The sequence below is a fragment of the Macaca fascicularis genome, chromosome 7, assembly GCF_037993035.2.
Source record: "Macaca fascicularis isolate 582-1 chromosome 7, T2T-MFA8v1.1".
NCBI classification, from domain to species: Eukaryota; Metazoa; Chordata; class Mammalia; order Primates; family Cercopithecidae; genus Macaca; species Macaca fascicularis.
Genome location: NC_088381.1, coordinates 36,868,332 through 36,885,840, shown reverse-complemented (window position 1 = coordinate 36,885,840; position 17,509 = coordinate 36,868,332). Strand labels below are relative to the sequence as shown.

Genomic DNA, 17,509 nt, shown 5'->3' with positions numbered 1-17,509 from the left:
TTTAGCACGATGCCTGGCATATAGATGGTACTCAAAATATGTTACCTTAAAACACACACACACGTGCACACACATGCACATCCACCTCCTTGTGGTCTGCTTTCCTAAAACCCATGCTACTTCACTATTTAGATGTGCCTAGATTCATGTGGTTTCCCAACATGCCATTGCAGCAACCCTAAGTTTAGCAGTTAACTCATCTAGCAAAGATGGTGCTTTTCCCAAGCATGGGACAAAGACTTCTTTTGTCCCTGCGTGAGAAAGCACTTAGTGCACTGGAATGTAAAGATTGCGCAAATGAACTCTGGTCACAGCTGAAACTCTCATGGTAATAAAAATACCTTCAGGCCCTTTTGGAGTTAGTAGAAAAATACTCTAGTTTTTAGACAGAAACGTCTGGAGGGCTAAGGCTTAGATTCCAACATTCCAGTTTGATCAAAAGTAGCTGACATTATCATTATCATCATTGCAACTATTTATGAAATGCTCATTGTGGGCAGATATTGCACCAAGCACTTCAGGAACATTTATCTTAGGTGAACTTCAAAGTAACCTCTGATGTAGTATTCTATCATCCCCAGTTTTTGGGTGATTTAAGTCAGGATTAGTATGCCTGAGGTCTTTTGGCCTTGGATCAAACTGGGATTTGAACACAGCTCTGTCCACCCCTAGGCCTGTGTTCTTAGGCACCATGATGTAGCACCCACCTGTGAGGAGTGGATTTTTTTCATTGCCTTGAATTATTTTCAGATATGAAAAACATTGTGCATCTGTGGTCTTATTGACTTTCTATTAAGTCTCATATTTGTAGTCTAGCTTTAGATTCCCCATCTCCCTTTTTTTTTTTTTTCCCCAGACTTAATGTCCAGTGAGTTTCACTTAGGACCACTTTTTATTATTTTATTTTTATTCATTTATTTTTTATTTTATTTTTTATTTTTTTTATTTATTTTTATTTTTTTATTTTTGAGACAGAGTCTCACCCTGTCACCTGGGCTGGAGTGCAGTGGTGTGATCTCGGCTCACTGCAACCTCTGCCTCCTGGGTTCAAACAGTTCTCTGCCTCAGCCTCCCGAGTAGCTGGGATTACAGGTATGCACCACCACGCCCGGCTAATTTTTGTATTTTTAGTAGAGAGGGGGTTTCACTGTCTTGGCCAGGCTGATCTGGAACTCCTGACCTTGTGATCCACCCGCCTTGGCCTCCCAAAGTGCTGGGATTACAGACGTGAGCCACCGCGCCTGGCCTATTTGTTTACATATATATATATATATATATATATATATATATATGACAGAGTCTTACTTTGTCACCAGGCTGGAGTGCAGTGGCACAATCTCAGCTCACTGCATCCTCTGCTTCCCGGGTTCAAGCTACTCTTGTGCCTCAGCCTCCCAATTAGCTGGGAGTATAGGCATGTGCCTCCATGCCCAGCTAATTTTTGTATTTTTAGTAGAGACAGGGTTTTGCCATCTTGGCCAGGCTGATCTCAAACTCCTGGCCTCAAGTGATCCACCGACCTCAGACTCCCAAAGTGCTGGGATTATAGGCGTGAGACACCACACCCGGCCTACTTAACTTATTTTTGATGCTTAATGATTTTAGAGAGTAACTAGGTTTTGCAAGTCCATTGGTCCTTTAAAATAATTTCTAGATTGTTGGCATTGTTAAAACCCTAAATCCTTTTAGGAAACTATTGCGAAGAAAGAATATGACATTCATAAGAGCTCAGTGTTGATATTAGCATTGGTTATGATAGTGAAAAACCAGATACATCTTTTATTTGGGAAGTATGTCTTGAGGTATACTTCCCTATAATCATTAAGTAAAAGATTAAGTAAAACTGTAGTACATAAATAATGTGTAACTCCCTGTATTACATAGAATGTCTGCAGAACGTAGATAGGAAAAATAAAGTTTGTCAATAATTTTCAACATCTTTGTTGAGATACAGTTCATCTGCCATATGATTTGCCTATATAAAGTGTACATTTCAGTGTTTTTAGTAGTGTATTTGCAGAGTTGTGCAGCCATCACCACAGTAACTTCCCTAACACTCATTTTAACATCCATTCACCTTAAATGTGTCAGTTGCATCAAGAAATGGAAATGGAATAGTATATGCTATGTGATCACAACCACAGCGATTTTTTTTCTTTTTTTTTCTTTTTGAGGTGGAGTCTTACTCTGTCCCCCAGGCTGGAGTGCGGTGGCACGATCTTGACTCACTGCAACCTCTGCCTCCTGACAGAACCCTCCTGGGTTCAACCAGTTCTCCTGTTTCAGCCTCTTGAGTAGCTGGGACCACAGGCGTGCACCATCACACCTGGCTGATTTTTGTATTTTTAGTAGAGAGAGGGTTTCACCATGTTGGCCAGGCTCCTCTCGAACTCCTGACCTCATGTGATCCTCCTGCCTTGGCCTCCCATGGTGCTGGGATTACAGGTGTGAGCCACCGTGCCTGGCCTACGATTTCTTTTAATCAAAAAAGAAAAAAGGCATTAGCAATGGAAACAGATGTACCTCACTTCATGGTGCTTCCTTTACTGCACTTTGTAGATATTGTAGTTTTTACAAATTGAAGGTTTGTGACAATGCTATTCACTTTATGTATCTGTGCCAGCATTTTTAAGAAATAAAAGTATTTTTTAAATTTAGGTATGTATTGTTTTTACACATACTGCTATTACATAATATAATATAATCACACTTTTGTATGCATTGGGAAACCAAAAAATTTGTGTGACTTACATTGTTGCTATATTTGCTTTATTGTGATGATCTGGATCCGAACCAGTAGTATCTCTGAGGTATGCCTGTATATGAAATTGTGGGCAATTGATCCTTTTCCTTTCTTGCGCTTTCAGTATATTCTGTATTTCTGTATTTTGCAAATTTTCTATGATGACCTGTATTACTTTCATAGTGGAAGGCAGTAAACTTAATTAAAAACAAAAATGAAGTCATTCATTGGAAAGGATAACAACCCTTTTGTTATTTTCTCCTTCTCGTTGATATTATTAGATACTGGATAACTAAAACCACTTAAAAATGAGCTAATTAAGATCTTACCTTCTTTTTTTTAGAATGCCTTTTACCTTAAGTGTCATTAAGAAGCTTATACCACACCTTGGCCCCACTCCCACCTCAAACCCTTCCTCGGGAAGACACAATACTAAGTAGTTGGTGTTTCCTTGACATCAAAGGACGTGGTATAAACCTCAAGTGTTGATAGAAACAAAAGCCAAAGGACCATGTGACGATGACTGTCTGGGCCTCTTTCTCTCCTAGATGGGGGTAGCCACATGTCTACATGTGTATATGAGTGTGCGGGATGTTACCCGCTCCATGTGACATTCCATTGATTTCCCTGTGGTCTGTGGACTCTCAGGAAGAAGAGCTGGGAGCAGGCCACCTTGGAGGAGTCTTAATCAGCTGCTGTTGAGTACATGGATGGTGCACAGGAGCAGGCCTGGAGTGGGATGATGGCTAGGAGGGCAGAGCTGGTCAGAGACCTGTTGGGGAGCACTGCCTGCCATGGCCAGGGCATGGCTGCAGGAGTCATGAAGGCTGTTCTCACAGATGAGCTGTCAGTCACACCTGCTCTTCTTGGTTTAGCTCCTCACTCACAGCCCTCTGTTAGAGGGGAGAGACTACTTTTCTCAGCCACGCTGCCTCCTGGCACCCTCGAGAGAATATATTCCTAATTGCTGCGCTCAACTGAATGAATATACCTCCAGGTGTGCAGACAAAAACAAAAAAAACCGTCCTGGATCACTTTCCAGTGCTTGGGAAGTGGCTCTTATTCACCCCTTCCCCTAACTCTTGTCACCCCTCTCCTGTGAGCTGTTATGGTATCTTTTTTTTTTTTCTTTGAGATGGAGTTTTGCTCTTGTTGCCCAGGCTGGAGTGCAGCGCACAATCTCGGCTCACTGCAACCTGTGCCTTCTGGGTTCAAGCGATTCTTCTGCCTCAGCCTCCCAAGTAGCTGGGATTACAGGCATGTGCCACCACGCCCAGCTAATTTTTTTTTTTTTCCATTTTTAATAGAGATGGGGTTTCTCTGTGTTGGTCATGCTGGTCTTGAGCTCCTCACCTCAGGTGATCCACCTGCCGCAGCCTCCCAAAGTGCTGGGATTACAGGCATGAGCCACCATGCCCGGCCTATGGCATCTGTGTTCTAAGGGACCTCCCTGCTTCAGCCTTTACAGAGTATGTTTCTTTTTTTTGACACGGAGTCTCGCTCTGTCGCCCAGGCTGGAGTGCAGTGGCCGGATCTCAGCTTACTGCAAGCTCCGCCCCCCGGGTTCACGCCATTCTCCTGCCTCAGCCTCCCGAGTAGGTGGGACTACAGGCACCCGCCACCAAGCCAGGCTAATTTTTTTGGATTTTTTTAGTAGAGACGGGGTTTCACGGTGTTAGCCAGGATGGTCTTGATCTTCTAACCTCGTGATTCGCCCGCCTCAGCCTCCCAAAGTGCTGGGATTACAGGCGTGAGCCACGGCGCCTGGCCTATAGAATATCTTTCTAGCTTCATCTCTAGCTCTGTTCACGGCCCTCTACGGAGCACGCCTCTGCCTTTGTTCTTTGAGGAGCATGCAGCCTCCTTCCTCCCCACCTCAAACATTCCACAGTTCCCACTCACCTCTCGGTCCGGGCCAGTGCACAGCATCAACAAGCTTTTTCTGAGAAGGCAGAACCAGCTATTTTTTGGTCTGTGTTCTCATCATACTCTACATATTGTGCTTATGAGAAGGGGGGAGAAGCACAATACTCCTAAAATCAAAATAAGTCTGCTTTGTTTCTAATTTGAAGGCATCTCAGTATTTTTTGCCTATGCTGCCTAAACCAAATGCAGGATTGTTTTTTGTATGCGCCGACTTGAGGTAGACTATATGATGACTTACCTTAATTTATGTCTAGTTAGAAACTGAGTAAAGTCATGCAAAAGTAGTAATACTGCTTAATTAACAAGAGGTTGCTGAGACTTAATCTGTAGGAGTCTCTTGGTTTAGATTGGCCTTGGGTTAAATATATACTGTGGCGTGTACAACACAGCTGTGAATGGTTTACCATATGGGTCCAAATAACTAGAAAGGAAAGTCAGCTAAATTAGAAAAGGATGAATCTAGACTCCAGAAAATAGATTGTAATTAGCAGCAGCACAACCCCAGAGTTAGCGTAAGTGCCAATAAACTGGTACAGCTTTGGTCTCTCTCTGGAAGGGGAGGGTAATGAGTTGCCCTGTTATTATTGCCAGTTTTGATTTTAGCAGTATTTGTGTTCTCCGGAAGGGATGCAAAAGCCGGTGATTTTTTCCCCCCTTTCTCAGAAGCGCAAGTATGGAAGCATAACTGCACCAAGTTTTGCACTTATTTTTTTCTTACAGTTTTAAAATAGAACTGCTTAAGATTTCTGTGGCCAAAAGACTAACATCCCATGCCACTGCAGAACACGCCAGGATGGATATTTTTGGTTTCACCTGCACACCAGGTATATTCATTTGGCTGAGCAGAACAATTAGAAATATATTCTCTTAAGGGTGCCAGGAGGCAGACTGGCTGGGAAAAGTAGCCTCTCTCCTCTAACACAGGGCTGCAAGTGAGGAGCTAAACCAAGAATAGGTCTGAGTGTGAGCTCTTCTGTGACTCATGTAGCCCAGGGCCCTCTCACCCTCCTGGAAGGGAATGGACCCTTCCCAGTTGCTGAGGCCTTTCTGTCTGTGTTCACGTTTACTTTAGACTGACTTCTCATCTTACAGCAGTGCTGGGAACAAAGAGGCCAGTGCTGAGTCACAGCCGCTCTGACTCCGCCAGCACAGATTTTCTTTGTAATGATATTTGTCTATGTAGCTATGTAGGTGCCAGACCCGAGCCAGGTAGCTATCAAACACTGGAAAAGGAGTCCCTGGAGCTTTTCTAATTGTAGGCATCAGCTTTCGTCACCTGCCTCTCTTCAGCTCTTTCTTTTTTTAAAAAAAAAAACAAAACTGTTACCTCTTTTCCCTGAGGAAATCCAAATACCAGTTTCACCCAGGGACAATGGCCGTAACTGGATTCTAATCTGGTGTCAGCAACGCCAAGAAAGTTCTCCACTGTCAAGTGAGTTAAGGGTGGCTCTGTTGGTTTCTCTCGCATCTGTTCACATTTTTTTATTTTCTGTCCCATGAGGCTGACGGAGTAACGGGGCACAATACAGTGCTTGCATTTTATGTATGTTCCTTCACTGACGATTTGATTTGGATCTTGAGCAGTGGTATACTTTGTGTTTTCTTGCTGGTCTTGTAGCTTATTTCAGAAATATAATTCTGCATGGAAGGCAGACAGGGTTCTAGATTATTCAAGTAGCCGGTGAGATTACCAAGACAATGATACCTTAAATCCTTTCTAAGGAACTCAGTTGAAGTGAGATCAAAGCAGAATGGAAAAAGAGGAAATTTGATTTTTGGACCCAAACCACTTCTTAGGCACTTAGGTAAACCCTGCTTTCCGTGAGCTGGGACTGTGTGCCCAGCTGTGCCAGACTTGGGAGAGGCACCAAACTCCCCTGTCTCCCTTCACCCTGCGCAAAGCCTGCTTTCTCCCCCATCTCTCGGCGGCTGCCAGAGTTTGCCGTGTGACTGGACTGCTCATCCATGTGTGTCAGTGGCAAACATGTTCTCTTTCTTTGCCCCATATTTCAGATAGAAATTCAAACGCAAGCAGGGGCCAGGCTTGTGACAGAGAAGCTGAATGAAGGCAGTAGATGTGTTGCTAGATGTTAACTCAGCCAGTCTTTTCTGCATCCTGGTAAAATAAGCATTATCACATCTCTGTTCTATGGGGTGAGATGCCTAGGCCTAGGGAGGGAACTAATGTGCCCCAGGATCTCACAGGTCTGAGTCCTGTGGAGTTTCCAGAGCACTACATTGTGGCTGCTACTTATCTGGAGGCCTCCCCTGGCGTCTGTCAGCCAGCTGGGTGTCCTGTCTTGGTGAGAGGCGCTCTGGAGACAGTGCTCGCTTGTGCTGGATGACCCAGAGGGGCAACTTTGATAGCAGGGGTTCCGGGCCAGCCAGCACCATGGTGAAGGTGCTTTGGGTAGTCCTATGGCTAGAGGGGAGCTTTTCTTTCCCTAAAATTTCTCCCAGTAGGTGGGTGACTGGCTGGCATACTAGGCTTGTTGGGAAGGCCTACCTCCCTCTGCCGAGTTAGTAATGTCTCTCCTCAGAAGAGAGTCTTCTAGCTCTTTCTGTTGAAAAACACCTCAGCTGGGTTATCCCTTTAGTGGCCATGCATTATTACCAGGTGGAAAATCATTACCTACAGATTACCAAGTGTAAGTGCATTTGTATGTAAAAATTTCAGCCCAGTTCTCTACACATTTGACACATTATTGTCCCATATCCTTTATAGGAGCTAGATGGTGGAGCGTGGTATGAAAAAGTATCAGAGTATAATTTTAAAAAGGTACAGACTTGACTCATAGGATAAACATGTATTAAACATTTATTTAACACATTGAGGTAAGGCTGGTTCAGAGGGAATTTGAGATACTGGATGTTGGTAAGTGTTGAGAAAAGAATGTTGGAATAAGATTGTTGTGCCAGGCTGGGTGTAGTGGCTCTTGTCTGTAATCCCAGCAGGCAGGAGGGCCTGGGCAACAAAGGGAGACCTCATCTCTAAAAAACATTTTTAAAAATTAGCTGGGCGTTGGTGGTGAGTGCCTGTGCTTCCAGCTACTCAGGAGGCTGAGGCAGGAGGATCATTTGGGCCCAGGAGGTCGAGGCTACAGTGAGCCATGGTTGTACCACTGTGCTCCAGCCTGGTCAACAGAGTGAGAGACCCTGTTTAAAAAAAAAAGAAAGATTGTTGAGCTGTATACAAGACTATTCATGTTCTATAGGGCAGTGAAGCCACAGCCTTTGGGGTTATCCTTTCTACTGGACCACAATCTACAAGTTAACATGTAACCCTGCAGAGTGTATGCCCAAATCAGTAGAAAGTAGCATGTCAGGTAAGACAGGTCCCTTGAGCATGAGTCTTTGGGTCTGTGAGATAGTGCTTCAGCACATACCTGGAGGATATGCTGTCTTCCTCTTGCTTTATTTTCAAGTTTTGCATAATTTTCTATCACAGGAGGCAGAGTTGCCCAGTGCAGTGAGCCAAGGTCTTTAGTCCTGGTTTGAATCTCAGCCCCACAAGTGTCTTGCTTGTGTGACCTTGGGCGAGTCTCTGCCTTCTGTGAGCATTGGTTTCCTCATTAGTACAACCGGGATGACAGTGGCACCCACCTTAGATAGGTGTGGTGAGAATTACATGATAGAATATGGGCATCTGATAAAAATGCCTGGCACATAGTAGGTGCCTAGTAAAAAGTTATTATTATTTTGAGATGGAGTTTCACTCTCGTTGCCCAGGCTGGAGTGCAATGGCACGATCTCAGCTCACTGCAACCTCCGCCTCCTGGGTTCAAGTGATTCTCCTGCCTCAGCCTCCCGAGTAGCTAGGATTACAGGCGTGCACCACCACACCTGGCTAATTTTGTATTTTTAGTAGAGACGGGGTTTCTCCATGTTGGTCAGGCTGATCTCAAACTCCTGACCTCGTGATCCGCCCACGTTGGCCTCCCAAAGTGCTAGGATTACAGGCGTGAGCCACAAGGTTACTATTATTATAATAATAAGGCAAAAGGTTACTATTATTGTAATAAATGAACTATGTCCACATGTACACACCCATAGCTCTGTGGCGCTGTCCTGTCTTTGTGGCATGCCTCTGACCTTCTTTTTGTAAAGATGATTTTTTTCTCAGCTTTGATACTTGTATGCTCAGTAATCTTAAGTCGTGGTCTTCCCCATAATCTAGGTAAGGAAAGGATCTGGACAGTTTTCCTTTGTTTTCCAAGTCAGCCCCCACCCTCCTGAGACCTTCATCAAACACAAATGAAATCCATTTTCTTTGTGCATTCAGTGTGTCTCGGCAGATGTGAGTCAGCATCCTGTTCAGAACGGCTGTTGGTGCCTTGCCATGGACAATAAAGACACACATTTTCCATGGAATGCCAGGCGCTGGAGCTGACTTGGGGTTTCCACCCGCCGAGAGGAGGAGGAAACTCCAGGAGGCTGATTTTGTGGTTTTGGATGCAGCCATCATTTTAAACTGCCAATGTTCTCTATGCTTGAAAAATACAGTAAATGATTTATGGGACCCAGGACCCCCAGGTTTCTCCTGGCACCCTGCTGTCAGCAGCGCCTCCCCGTGGCATTCCCTTGGCAAAGCTGTTGCTTCAGATTAACTGGCATTTGGAACAGTGACTGACCTCTGGGGTACCCATGATCCAAGTGTTGAAAATATTGTTGTAGTTAGCTAATTAGATTAGCTGGCTATTTTTGTTCAAGGAGTAAATGCTTAAAGACTTCCTTGTGCTCTTTCCCATCAGGAGCCAAATACATTTGTGTCTTGGTTCCTCACCAATGTTGGAAAAGTGTAACTTCTTTAGTTTTGAAAAAAAAATTGTAAAACATCTGCCTGAATTACAGAATTCATGTTTTCATCCACATTCTGTGGGATCACCGTATCCACATCACTCTTCCTTGTGGAGAGGCTTTGCTTAGATGACTTTGTGATCACTCACATCAGACACAGGAGGAAGAGGATGGAAAAGGAAGTGTTATTCAGGTTTTCTGTTTCTTCTTTATGCCCTTGCCCCACCCACACGGTTTCTTTAGACCCTGGGCCCTTCCGCCCAGCAAACACTTCCTTAAGCTCTGGAACACGACAGGTCAGAGAGTATAAATCAAGGAAGGCAGAGCCCCATCTCCCGGGCATCTGGCACTATATTGAATTTAGAGCTTTTCTGGTGTCCTGGCACTGTCTGTGCATTGTTGATGATGATTGTGCTGACATAAGTATTCGAGGTTCCGTCTGAGTCCTTCAGTTGCATCCTGGGTAGAAATGGTGAGTAACCGGATGACCTTTGTAGCCTCAACCTGTACTGAATAATTTTTCACAGGAATAAATGGCCTCACCAATTACAATAGCAGGGCAAGAGGAAGCAGCAGTGTTCTAGAGATAAGATGGTTCAATCCCATTTGAAGATGCATGTATTTGGTATTGCAATATAGGACATGATTTAAGTGGCTTTGACTAGGCAGTTGATCCTGGCTTCATGATTTTTTCCTCTTTCCAGTTCAGTTTGAAACATGCAGACAATGGTATGGGAGAAATAGGTGATGCAGGTGAGGTTCTTGGGCAGGGCGGTGGAACGGGAGTCTTCTACTTGCAGAAATAGCCTCCATTTCATTTCCTTGTAGTTAGTGGCGTTAGCACTTGTGCAATGCATTACGGCTGTTCACTTGTAAAGTCCCAGCACGTTAGATACTGCCTCTCAGCTGGCTGTTAGCTTGGTAAATAATTTAGGTAAAATACATTTCGATTCCTTCAGACTATGGTTGTTGCTGCCTCCTAGGTAAGATTCAGGTTAACCACCCAGGCTCTTTATGGGGATTTCCAGTAATTGGATTAAATTCTATCTCTGCTGGCTGGACACTTAGCTGCTATGGAAAGAAAGGCAGAAAGCTGTTTCGTTGACTAAGAGTGCGGTACTGCATCACAGCTTGTGGAGTGAACTCTTTAGATATTACTTCTTACCTGGGTTGTTTGGGCAGAAGTAAGCACTTCTTTCCCTAAAATTGTAGTCGACCCTGTACCTCACAAAAGCAGTTGGTAGAAGTAACACAGAAGTCTTTTAGATAGGTAGATTTCTCAAGATGTTTCCATTTCCCACCCGTGGTTATCATTTTCTGTTGGTGATTCTCAAATAAGGAATTACTGGGGAGCTTGTTGAAGTGCTGCTTCCTGGGTCCCAAGTTCTAGAGAGCTTACTTACTAGTTCTCAGGTAGGGCCCAAGGGACTGTGTTTGTAATAAATGCTTCATGTGATTTTAATGCAGGTAGGCCAGGAACCACATTCTGACCCAAACACAGACTTTGCATTTGTTTTTAAGAGAGAATACTTTTTCATGGGTCAGTGTTCTTGGTGTGCATTCAGGCCAGCCGCCCCTAGGTTGACTTCTGAAAGTATTAGAATTGAGGTTAGAGGATAGAATTGTGTTTTGTGATTGGTTCTTCAGCATTTTCAGTTGGTGGGTAATAAAATTAAGTACAAAGCAAAACACATTAATAAGCAAGTGGTTTTCCTGATATAAAGCTAGAGCCATAGAATTTTGAGACAGAGCAAGAGAGCAAACAAACAAGCGAACACATGTGTGGGTAGGCATGCAGGCACAGCAGCCCGGGCCTATGTCCACTTTGTGGATATTTTAGAGTCTTTGAATTAATCTCCTCTGCCTGTTCCTAATTGAAACAAAATATAAGTTAAAAATTATATCCATTAGTGTTTTCTGGAAGCAGAATTTGGGGGTCATTGTTCAAGCCCCCTTACTTGTGCCAATATAGAAGCTGAGACCCCGGGAGAACAAATGTTCACACACACAACACATGCGGGGGTGGGCTGCAGTCACTCTGAGCCTTAGAGCCTCCGCTTAGGAAACAGAGAAGTCACTATCCCCACTTGGTTGTTATGAGGATTAAATAAGATAACTTGTCTTACGATGTTTGGAAACTGAAGAGAATTATATAGATGTAATTCCTAATTATTATTCATACTGTGTTTTCTTCTAACTGAAGTATTTAGAGCTATACAGGGACTCTGTTGAAGTGAAGTCACTAGTTGATTCTAGAGCAATGACTGCCTGCCACTCGCTGGGTATTTAAAAAAAACCCATTTATGGTCATTATGGTGAACTTTGGAAGTACAGATAATCAAAAGAAAGAAAATTTAAAATTATATATAATCCCAACACTCAGATGATAACTATTACAATTTTGATATAGAGATGTCTAGATATTTTCTTATACATGCATACACATTTTACAAAAATGAGAGTATACTGAGCATACTGCTTTGCAACCTTTTTTTTTTTTTAACAGTACCTCTATTGTGGATATTTTCCAACATTATTTAATACTTCTATGCCATCATTTAAAATGACTGCATAGTATCCCATTATATGGAAAAAAGAACATTTAATCAGCCTTTTATTGGACACAGGTGTTTTTCCTAACTTTACTTTTCAATATTATGTACAGTGCTGAAATAAGCATCTTTGAAGCTGAATCTCATATCCAGCAATTGGATTTCTGTGTTTACCTTGGCTACTCTAAAAATCAGAGCTAAAGTTATAGATGCTACAGTTAAGATAGCCAGCATATTGATATGGACTTGCTTTGAAATGAGCAGATACATTTTAAAAAGTTATTTATTTTTATACCCAGAAATTCTAACTTTATACTTTTTGATCTGACACACTTGAGAATTGAAAATACTTCCTCTGTCAATCTGCTGTTTGTTTTTGTCTCAGGCATTACAGTTTTGACCTTTCTGTTTCTTCAGGACTCCTCTGATTTTCTTCAGGCCAAGCCGTTTGTAGTTTGCAAGTGACCTTGTAGGTTTAGCGACTCTATTCTCTCACCCAAGAATTACTTATCCGGTTATGGCAAAGACTCTTTCTTTTATTAAACAAAGTTAATAATCAGTCGGGAGAGAGACTTTTCACATTCTGAATTTACAAACTCTGCTTTCTTAAGTTAAATGGCATGTTAGGAGTATTTCTGATATAAAATTGGAAACTTTCAGACACCAGAAGGCATTGCTTATCTTTGTAAATACACATGTTCCAATTAAAATAGGTACTAAAATATTTTGGTGGCACTTCAAAACTCCCAATTTAGATTTAATTTAGATTAAAACACTTACTCTTTTTAATAAAGTTATAAAATTGATTATTAAAATTGCCTATTGAAGATTAAAAGCAGTGGAACATTTATTTTCCTTACAAAACAATTTTGTCTTCAATAAGTATGATTGCATTAATCAATTATGCTATGAAAATACAACTGCCATATTAAATCTGACTCATTTGTCATGACAGTTTTTATAATTATAGAAATTATACCTAGCAGCTTATATAGCCATAATCCTGCAATAAATATAAATAATTATCTTTATTAATTCAGTTTGCAGTTACTCTCTATTAAATCCCGAGTTAAATGGCAATTTGGGGACCTTCATTTAAAATCCTACTAAATCTCTGTTGTTCCATCTGACTGCCAGAGCCCCACATATGCACCTCCTACTGTTGATTCCAGAAACCAATTTATGAATAAAATAGTTTTTAAACCACAAATATTTAAAAGGTCCATTTAAGCTTGAGGTTTGAGGCTCTCGGGAAAAAAAGGAAAGAGAGTGTACACATTGGGTAGAGGATGCTGACAAAAGAACTGGAACAAATCTCGGTGTCTTGGTATTTCCATTTGAAAAACAGTATAGAAACTTCAGTTTGAAAAACTCTGCTTGACACCTTCTATGTAAGCCCAAAACACTAGAGTATATGGTTGAGTAACGATTAACAACTTGTATTTCCGTAGGTGTGGATGAGGTCACCATTGTCAACATTTTGACCAACCGCAGCAATGCACAGAGACAGGATATTGCCTTCGCCTACCAGAGAAGGACCAAAAAGGTACAGGCAATTCCAAGGATGGAGGGCATTTCTTGTTGAATTTTTATTTCCTCAGACATTGCTTTTTCTTTTCATGAATTGTGGCTCTCATGAGCAAAGACTTCTGGGACCATTGGATATCTAAGATTTTCTTTTTAAATCCTGGTAAGAGTCACTGCACGTGTGTGTGTGTGTGTGCACGACACACAAACACATGTGGCCTTTAGAGCAGCTATCCCCAACGTTTTTGGCACCAGGGACCGGTTTTGTGGAAGACAATTTTTCCATGGATGGGATGGGGAGGGATGGTTTTGGGATGAAACTGTTCCACTGTAGGTCATCAGGCATTAGACTCTCATAAGGAGTGTATAACATAGATCCCTCGCATGTGCGGTTCACAGTAGGGTTTGCACTTCTATGAGAATCTAATGCCACCGTTGATCTGAGAGGAGGCAGAGCGCAGGTGGTCATGCTCGCTTTAGAGTGCTTGGGAGCTCCTGTATAAGGACAGTACCCTCCTCCAACCCAGGCTACCTGGAGGGAGAACTTCTGGGAATAGAAAGTTAGGAATAGGGAACGACAGCAACAGGCACCATTTATTGAGTGCTTACTTTGGACCAGGCACTGTGCTCAGTTTTCTACATGTAGCAACTCCGTTTCATCTTTCTGACTTCTGCTGGTTCTTGATAAGATGTTTCTAATTTAATTTTAGGACACTAGCCTCCACTGAGTGTTGATCCTAACAAGCTCCTCTCATTTAAACAATATACACTTGAATTCTTAAGCGTTTTGCAACGAGTGGGCTTAGTTGGCAGTTCATTTGGTCTGCAAAGCTATCTTCAACATGCCGTGCTCCTACTATTTAAAGGGTCTTTGTGTGCTTTTTCCCTTTGCTTGTCCACTAGTGGTTAAGAAACAACCAGTGCGTGTTCGTCCTTTATTTTGTCAGTTTTAGGAAATTTTATTTTTAAGGATGTGCTGCTTTATTTTTAACTTCTTGCTATTAAAAGCTTTTGATTTATTCTTGGACAGTGCAGTAAGTGTGGCTTCCTGCAGCTCCCATCTGACTTATGGCTTTCACTCGTAGCCACAGTGGAGGTGAGCTGGAAGGATTCTAGAAGAGACATTTCTGCCCTTGGGATTGACATGACCAGCAGGGTCCTGGGAGTTGCAGGTCAAGTCTTGCTACACTTCCATTCCCCGCACTCTAAACAGTTGGAAAGGACACAAATAGGAAAGCATTTGGCTTCTTTCATCTCATGTGCATTAAAATTCTTCTTTCTCTAGACGTATATTAATCTTCTGTAGTGAGGCGTAGAGGGGAGTGCTTTCTTTCTCCAGCTTTCCAAGAGGGTTTGTGAGCTGGTTAGAGCCAAGTTCCCATTGGAGCAGAAGGCTCATCTCTGGACAGCATGCGCAAAAATTGATCTTTCAGCTGTCACTGACAGAGTCTGGTCTTGGAATACATTTGGGTGCGTACACACAAACATAGAAGCCTGGAACCTTTTTTTTTTTTTTTTTTTTTTTTTGAGACAGGGTCTTGCTCTGTCACCCAGGCTTGATTGCAGTGGTATGATTCAGCTTACTGCAACTTCTGCCATGTGGACTCAAATGATTCACCTCTGCCTCCCAAACTGCTGGGATTACAGTCATAAGCCACCACACCCAAAACCTAGATACTGGTTTTAGATTAGATATATGGAGAACAAAGCTCCCATGTACCCTCTCGGAGAGAAGATATTACCAGAATTACGATGAGGTCCCAAGATCTCACAGGCTTTGCTGTGTGCTGGGGACAGCTCACCACCCTTCTAATTCTTGACTCTCAGCCTTAGGCCAAGGAGAATTATATATCTTTTATAAAAGATAATGTAAACTACTTGAGATAGTTTCAAGTGAAGCAATCGGCTGTTTGTGAAATAAAGAAAGTCTGTGAAATAAGGAAGATTTGTGTTGCAGAGTTCTTTAGGTATACGGGCTGCGGCTGCCCAGGTGATGAGCTTGAAGAACCTGGGCCCAGCTAGCAGAGCGGTGAGGAGCTGGGAGGGACAGCTGCTTTTACGATTCTTTCATGTTCTAGCAGACGCCAGATGCGGGGCTTCTCCTTACAGGGAATGGTTATGTTTTGTTTATCATAGATTTCTGGAGTTTTTGTTTAGTTTTTGTTAAATGCAAAGCTCTGTGCTGGACATTGTGAGAACCAGGAAGTTGAACGCCCATAAGGAGTTTAGAATAGAAGTAGAAGAAGTCAGTAGGTGCCCAAATGCTATTTGAGGTTTGAACAGAGAATGGGTAGAGGGGAGTGTCAAGGGTAGGCTAAGTTTGGAGTTACCTAACCTCAAAGTTCCAAACTGGGAGACTGGTGTTGTAATTGGGAGCTATTGCTTTTACAGTCCTCTCCTAAGTGCCGTGTGTTCCCAGGACATTGGGAAGCAGGAAGAAATGGGTGGCGAAAGGCTTGGGCCAGATGGCTTCTAAGATCCTTCTAACACTTTTGATATCACGAATGATTCAAGATGGTTGTCTCTGAAGCAGGCTGAAAATCACCTCTCGTATCCTGCAAGTACCTCTAGGGGCTAAGTTTTGTGGATGCCACGGGTGCTCTTAGAAAGCAAGGAGAGAAAGAAAGAAGAGAGAGAAGAGAAAGGAAAAAGTGAAAAGAAGAACTTTATTTCAGTAGGAGGTTTCAGTCATCAGCCATGATTTGTAGGAAGTTTAGCCCGAGGAAGCATCGCTAAAAGCCACATTGAGTTGGGGTGTCTGTCTACATACATGGGTGCTGACCAGACCCCTGACTTAAATTTCTGTGTTCATGGTGACAGTGGAACCCTTAAGAAATTATATGCAGCAGCGAATTCAAGGGGGCCAATTCGGAGGTGTTAGTTTCCTATCACTTCCGTTAAACACGGTCCCAGGTTGGTGTGGACAAAGAGATATTTTCTCAGTATTAGATACAGTGTTTTGCATAGGAAAGTTTCATGACCTCACTTCCAACTGTGCTGGGGCCTCTGGTTCCTTCTGGAGACTTTGAGGAGCTGCTGCTGGACTGGCTGCCCCCATGTCTTTTACAGTATATCAGCAGGCCACAAGATCTGCTTCCCAGGAGGCTGTCTGCTTGAACACCTCCTCCTTAGCAGGGACCTTGATCTCGGAAAGTGTCCTGCCTTCCACAGGGTGTTACCGCTTTCAAGCATGTTGCAAAGTGCCTGCACTCTCACAGCTTTCTGAGGAATCACATACGACTCCAGTTTCCTTTTATTGACTGGGGAAGAAGGCAAAATTAACTTGGATTTTAAGGAATTTCGTTAAAGCAAAGCCCGATGTTTATGTTTCTGAGATGTGGGTCTGTTGAAGGGAATGCATTTGAGGGCGTTTGACCCAAGACTCTGGAGTAGTCAAAGACTCATAACCTGCTTCACAAAAAGATCCCTTTTACTTTTGTTTTACTCACCAGTTTTAAAGTAAAATAAATATTTTCCTCATGATTGCCTGTTTTCTTGAAGGAACTTGCATCAGCACTGAAGTCAGCCTTATCTGGCCACCTGGAGACGGTGATTTTGGGCCTATTGAAGACACCTGCTCAGTATGACGCTTCTGAGCTAAAAGCTTCCATGAAGGTAAATGCGCGTGAGATGTCATCTCTGTCAAATCTGCTATTAATTTTGTGAATTACAGCTTTCTGAGTGTAATTTGGTGATTTTCAGTTTTCTTGAATTCTCATTTGGAACCATTTTTTAAAAATGAACTGAAGTTATACGTCTCAGGATTTGTACCAAAAATATTTCAATTACTTGTTTTAAGACTGTAAAGACATTTTATGATGCTGAGAAGTCAGTTACCAGCTGCTACTACTCAGCACCTGGGCAATTGGAATACCATTTGGGCAAACTACTTCCTTGATTACACTTCCTTCTTTAAAAAGATATGTTGTGATATTAAGGCAAGAAAAAAAACCTCATCTTTTGT

The 17,509-nt window shown here is 42.6% G+C and overlaps 1 protein-coding gene across 4 annotated transcripts in view; it reads left to right on the top strand.

Annotated features, from left to right (window-relative positions):
• ANXA2 (annexin A2) overlaps positions 1-17,509 on the top strand; it is a 56,221-nt gene that overhangs the window by 26,010 nt on the left and 12,702 nt on the right. For all 4 annotated transcript variants that reach the window (XM_015452886.3, XM_005559693.4, XM_045395560.3 and 1 more), the window contains exons 4-5: positions 13,470-13,564; positions 17,047-17,160. In XM_015452886.3, coding sequence (XP_015308372.2) covers positions 13,470-13,564; positions 17,047-17,160 — 209 coding nt within the window. The remainder of the gene's footprint in view (positions 1-13,469; positions 13,565-17,046; positions 17,161-17,509) is intronic.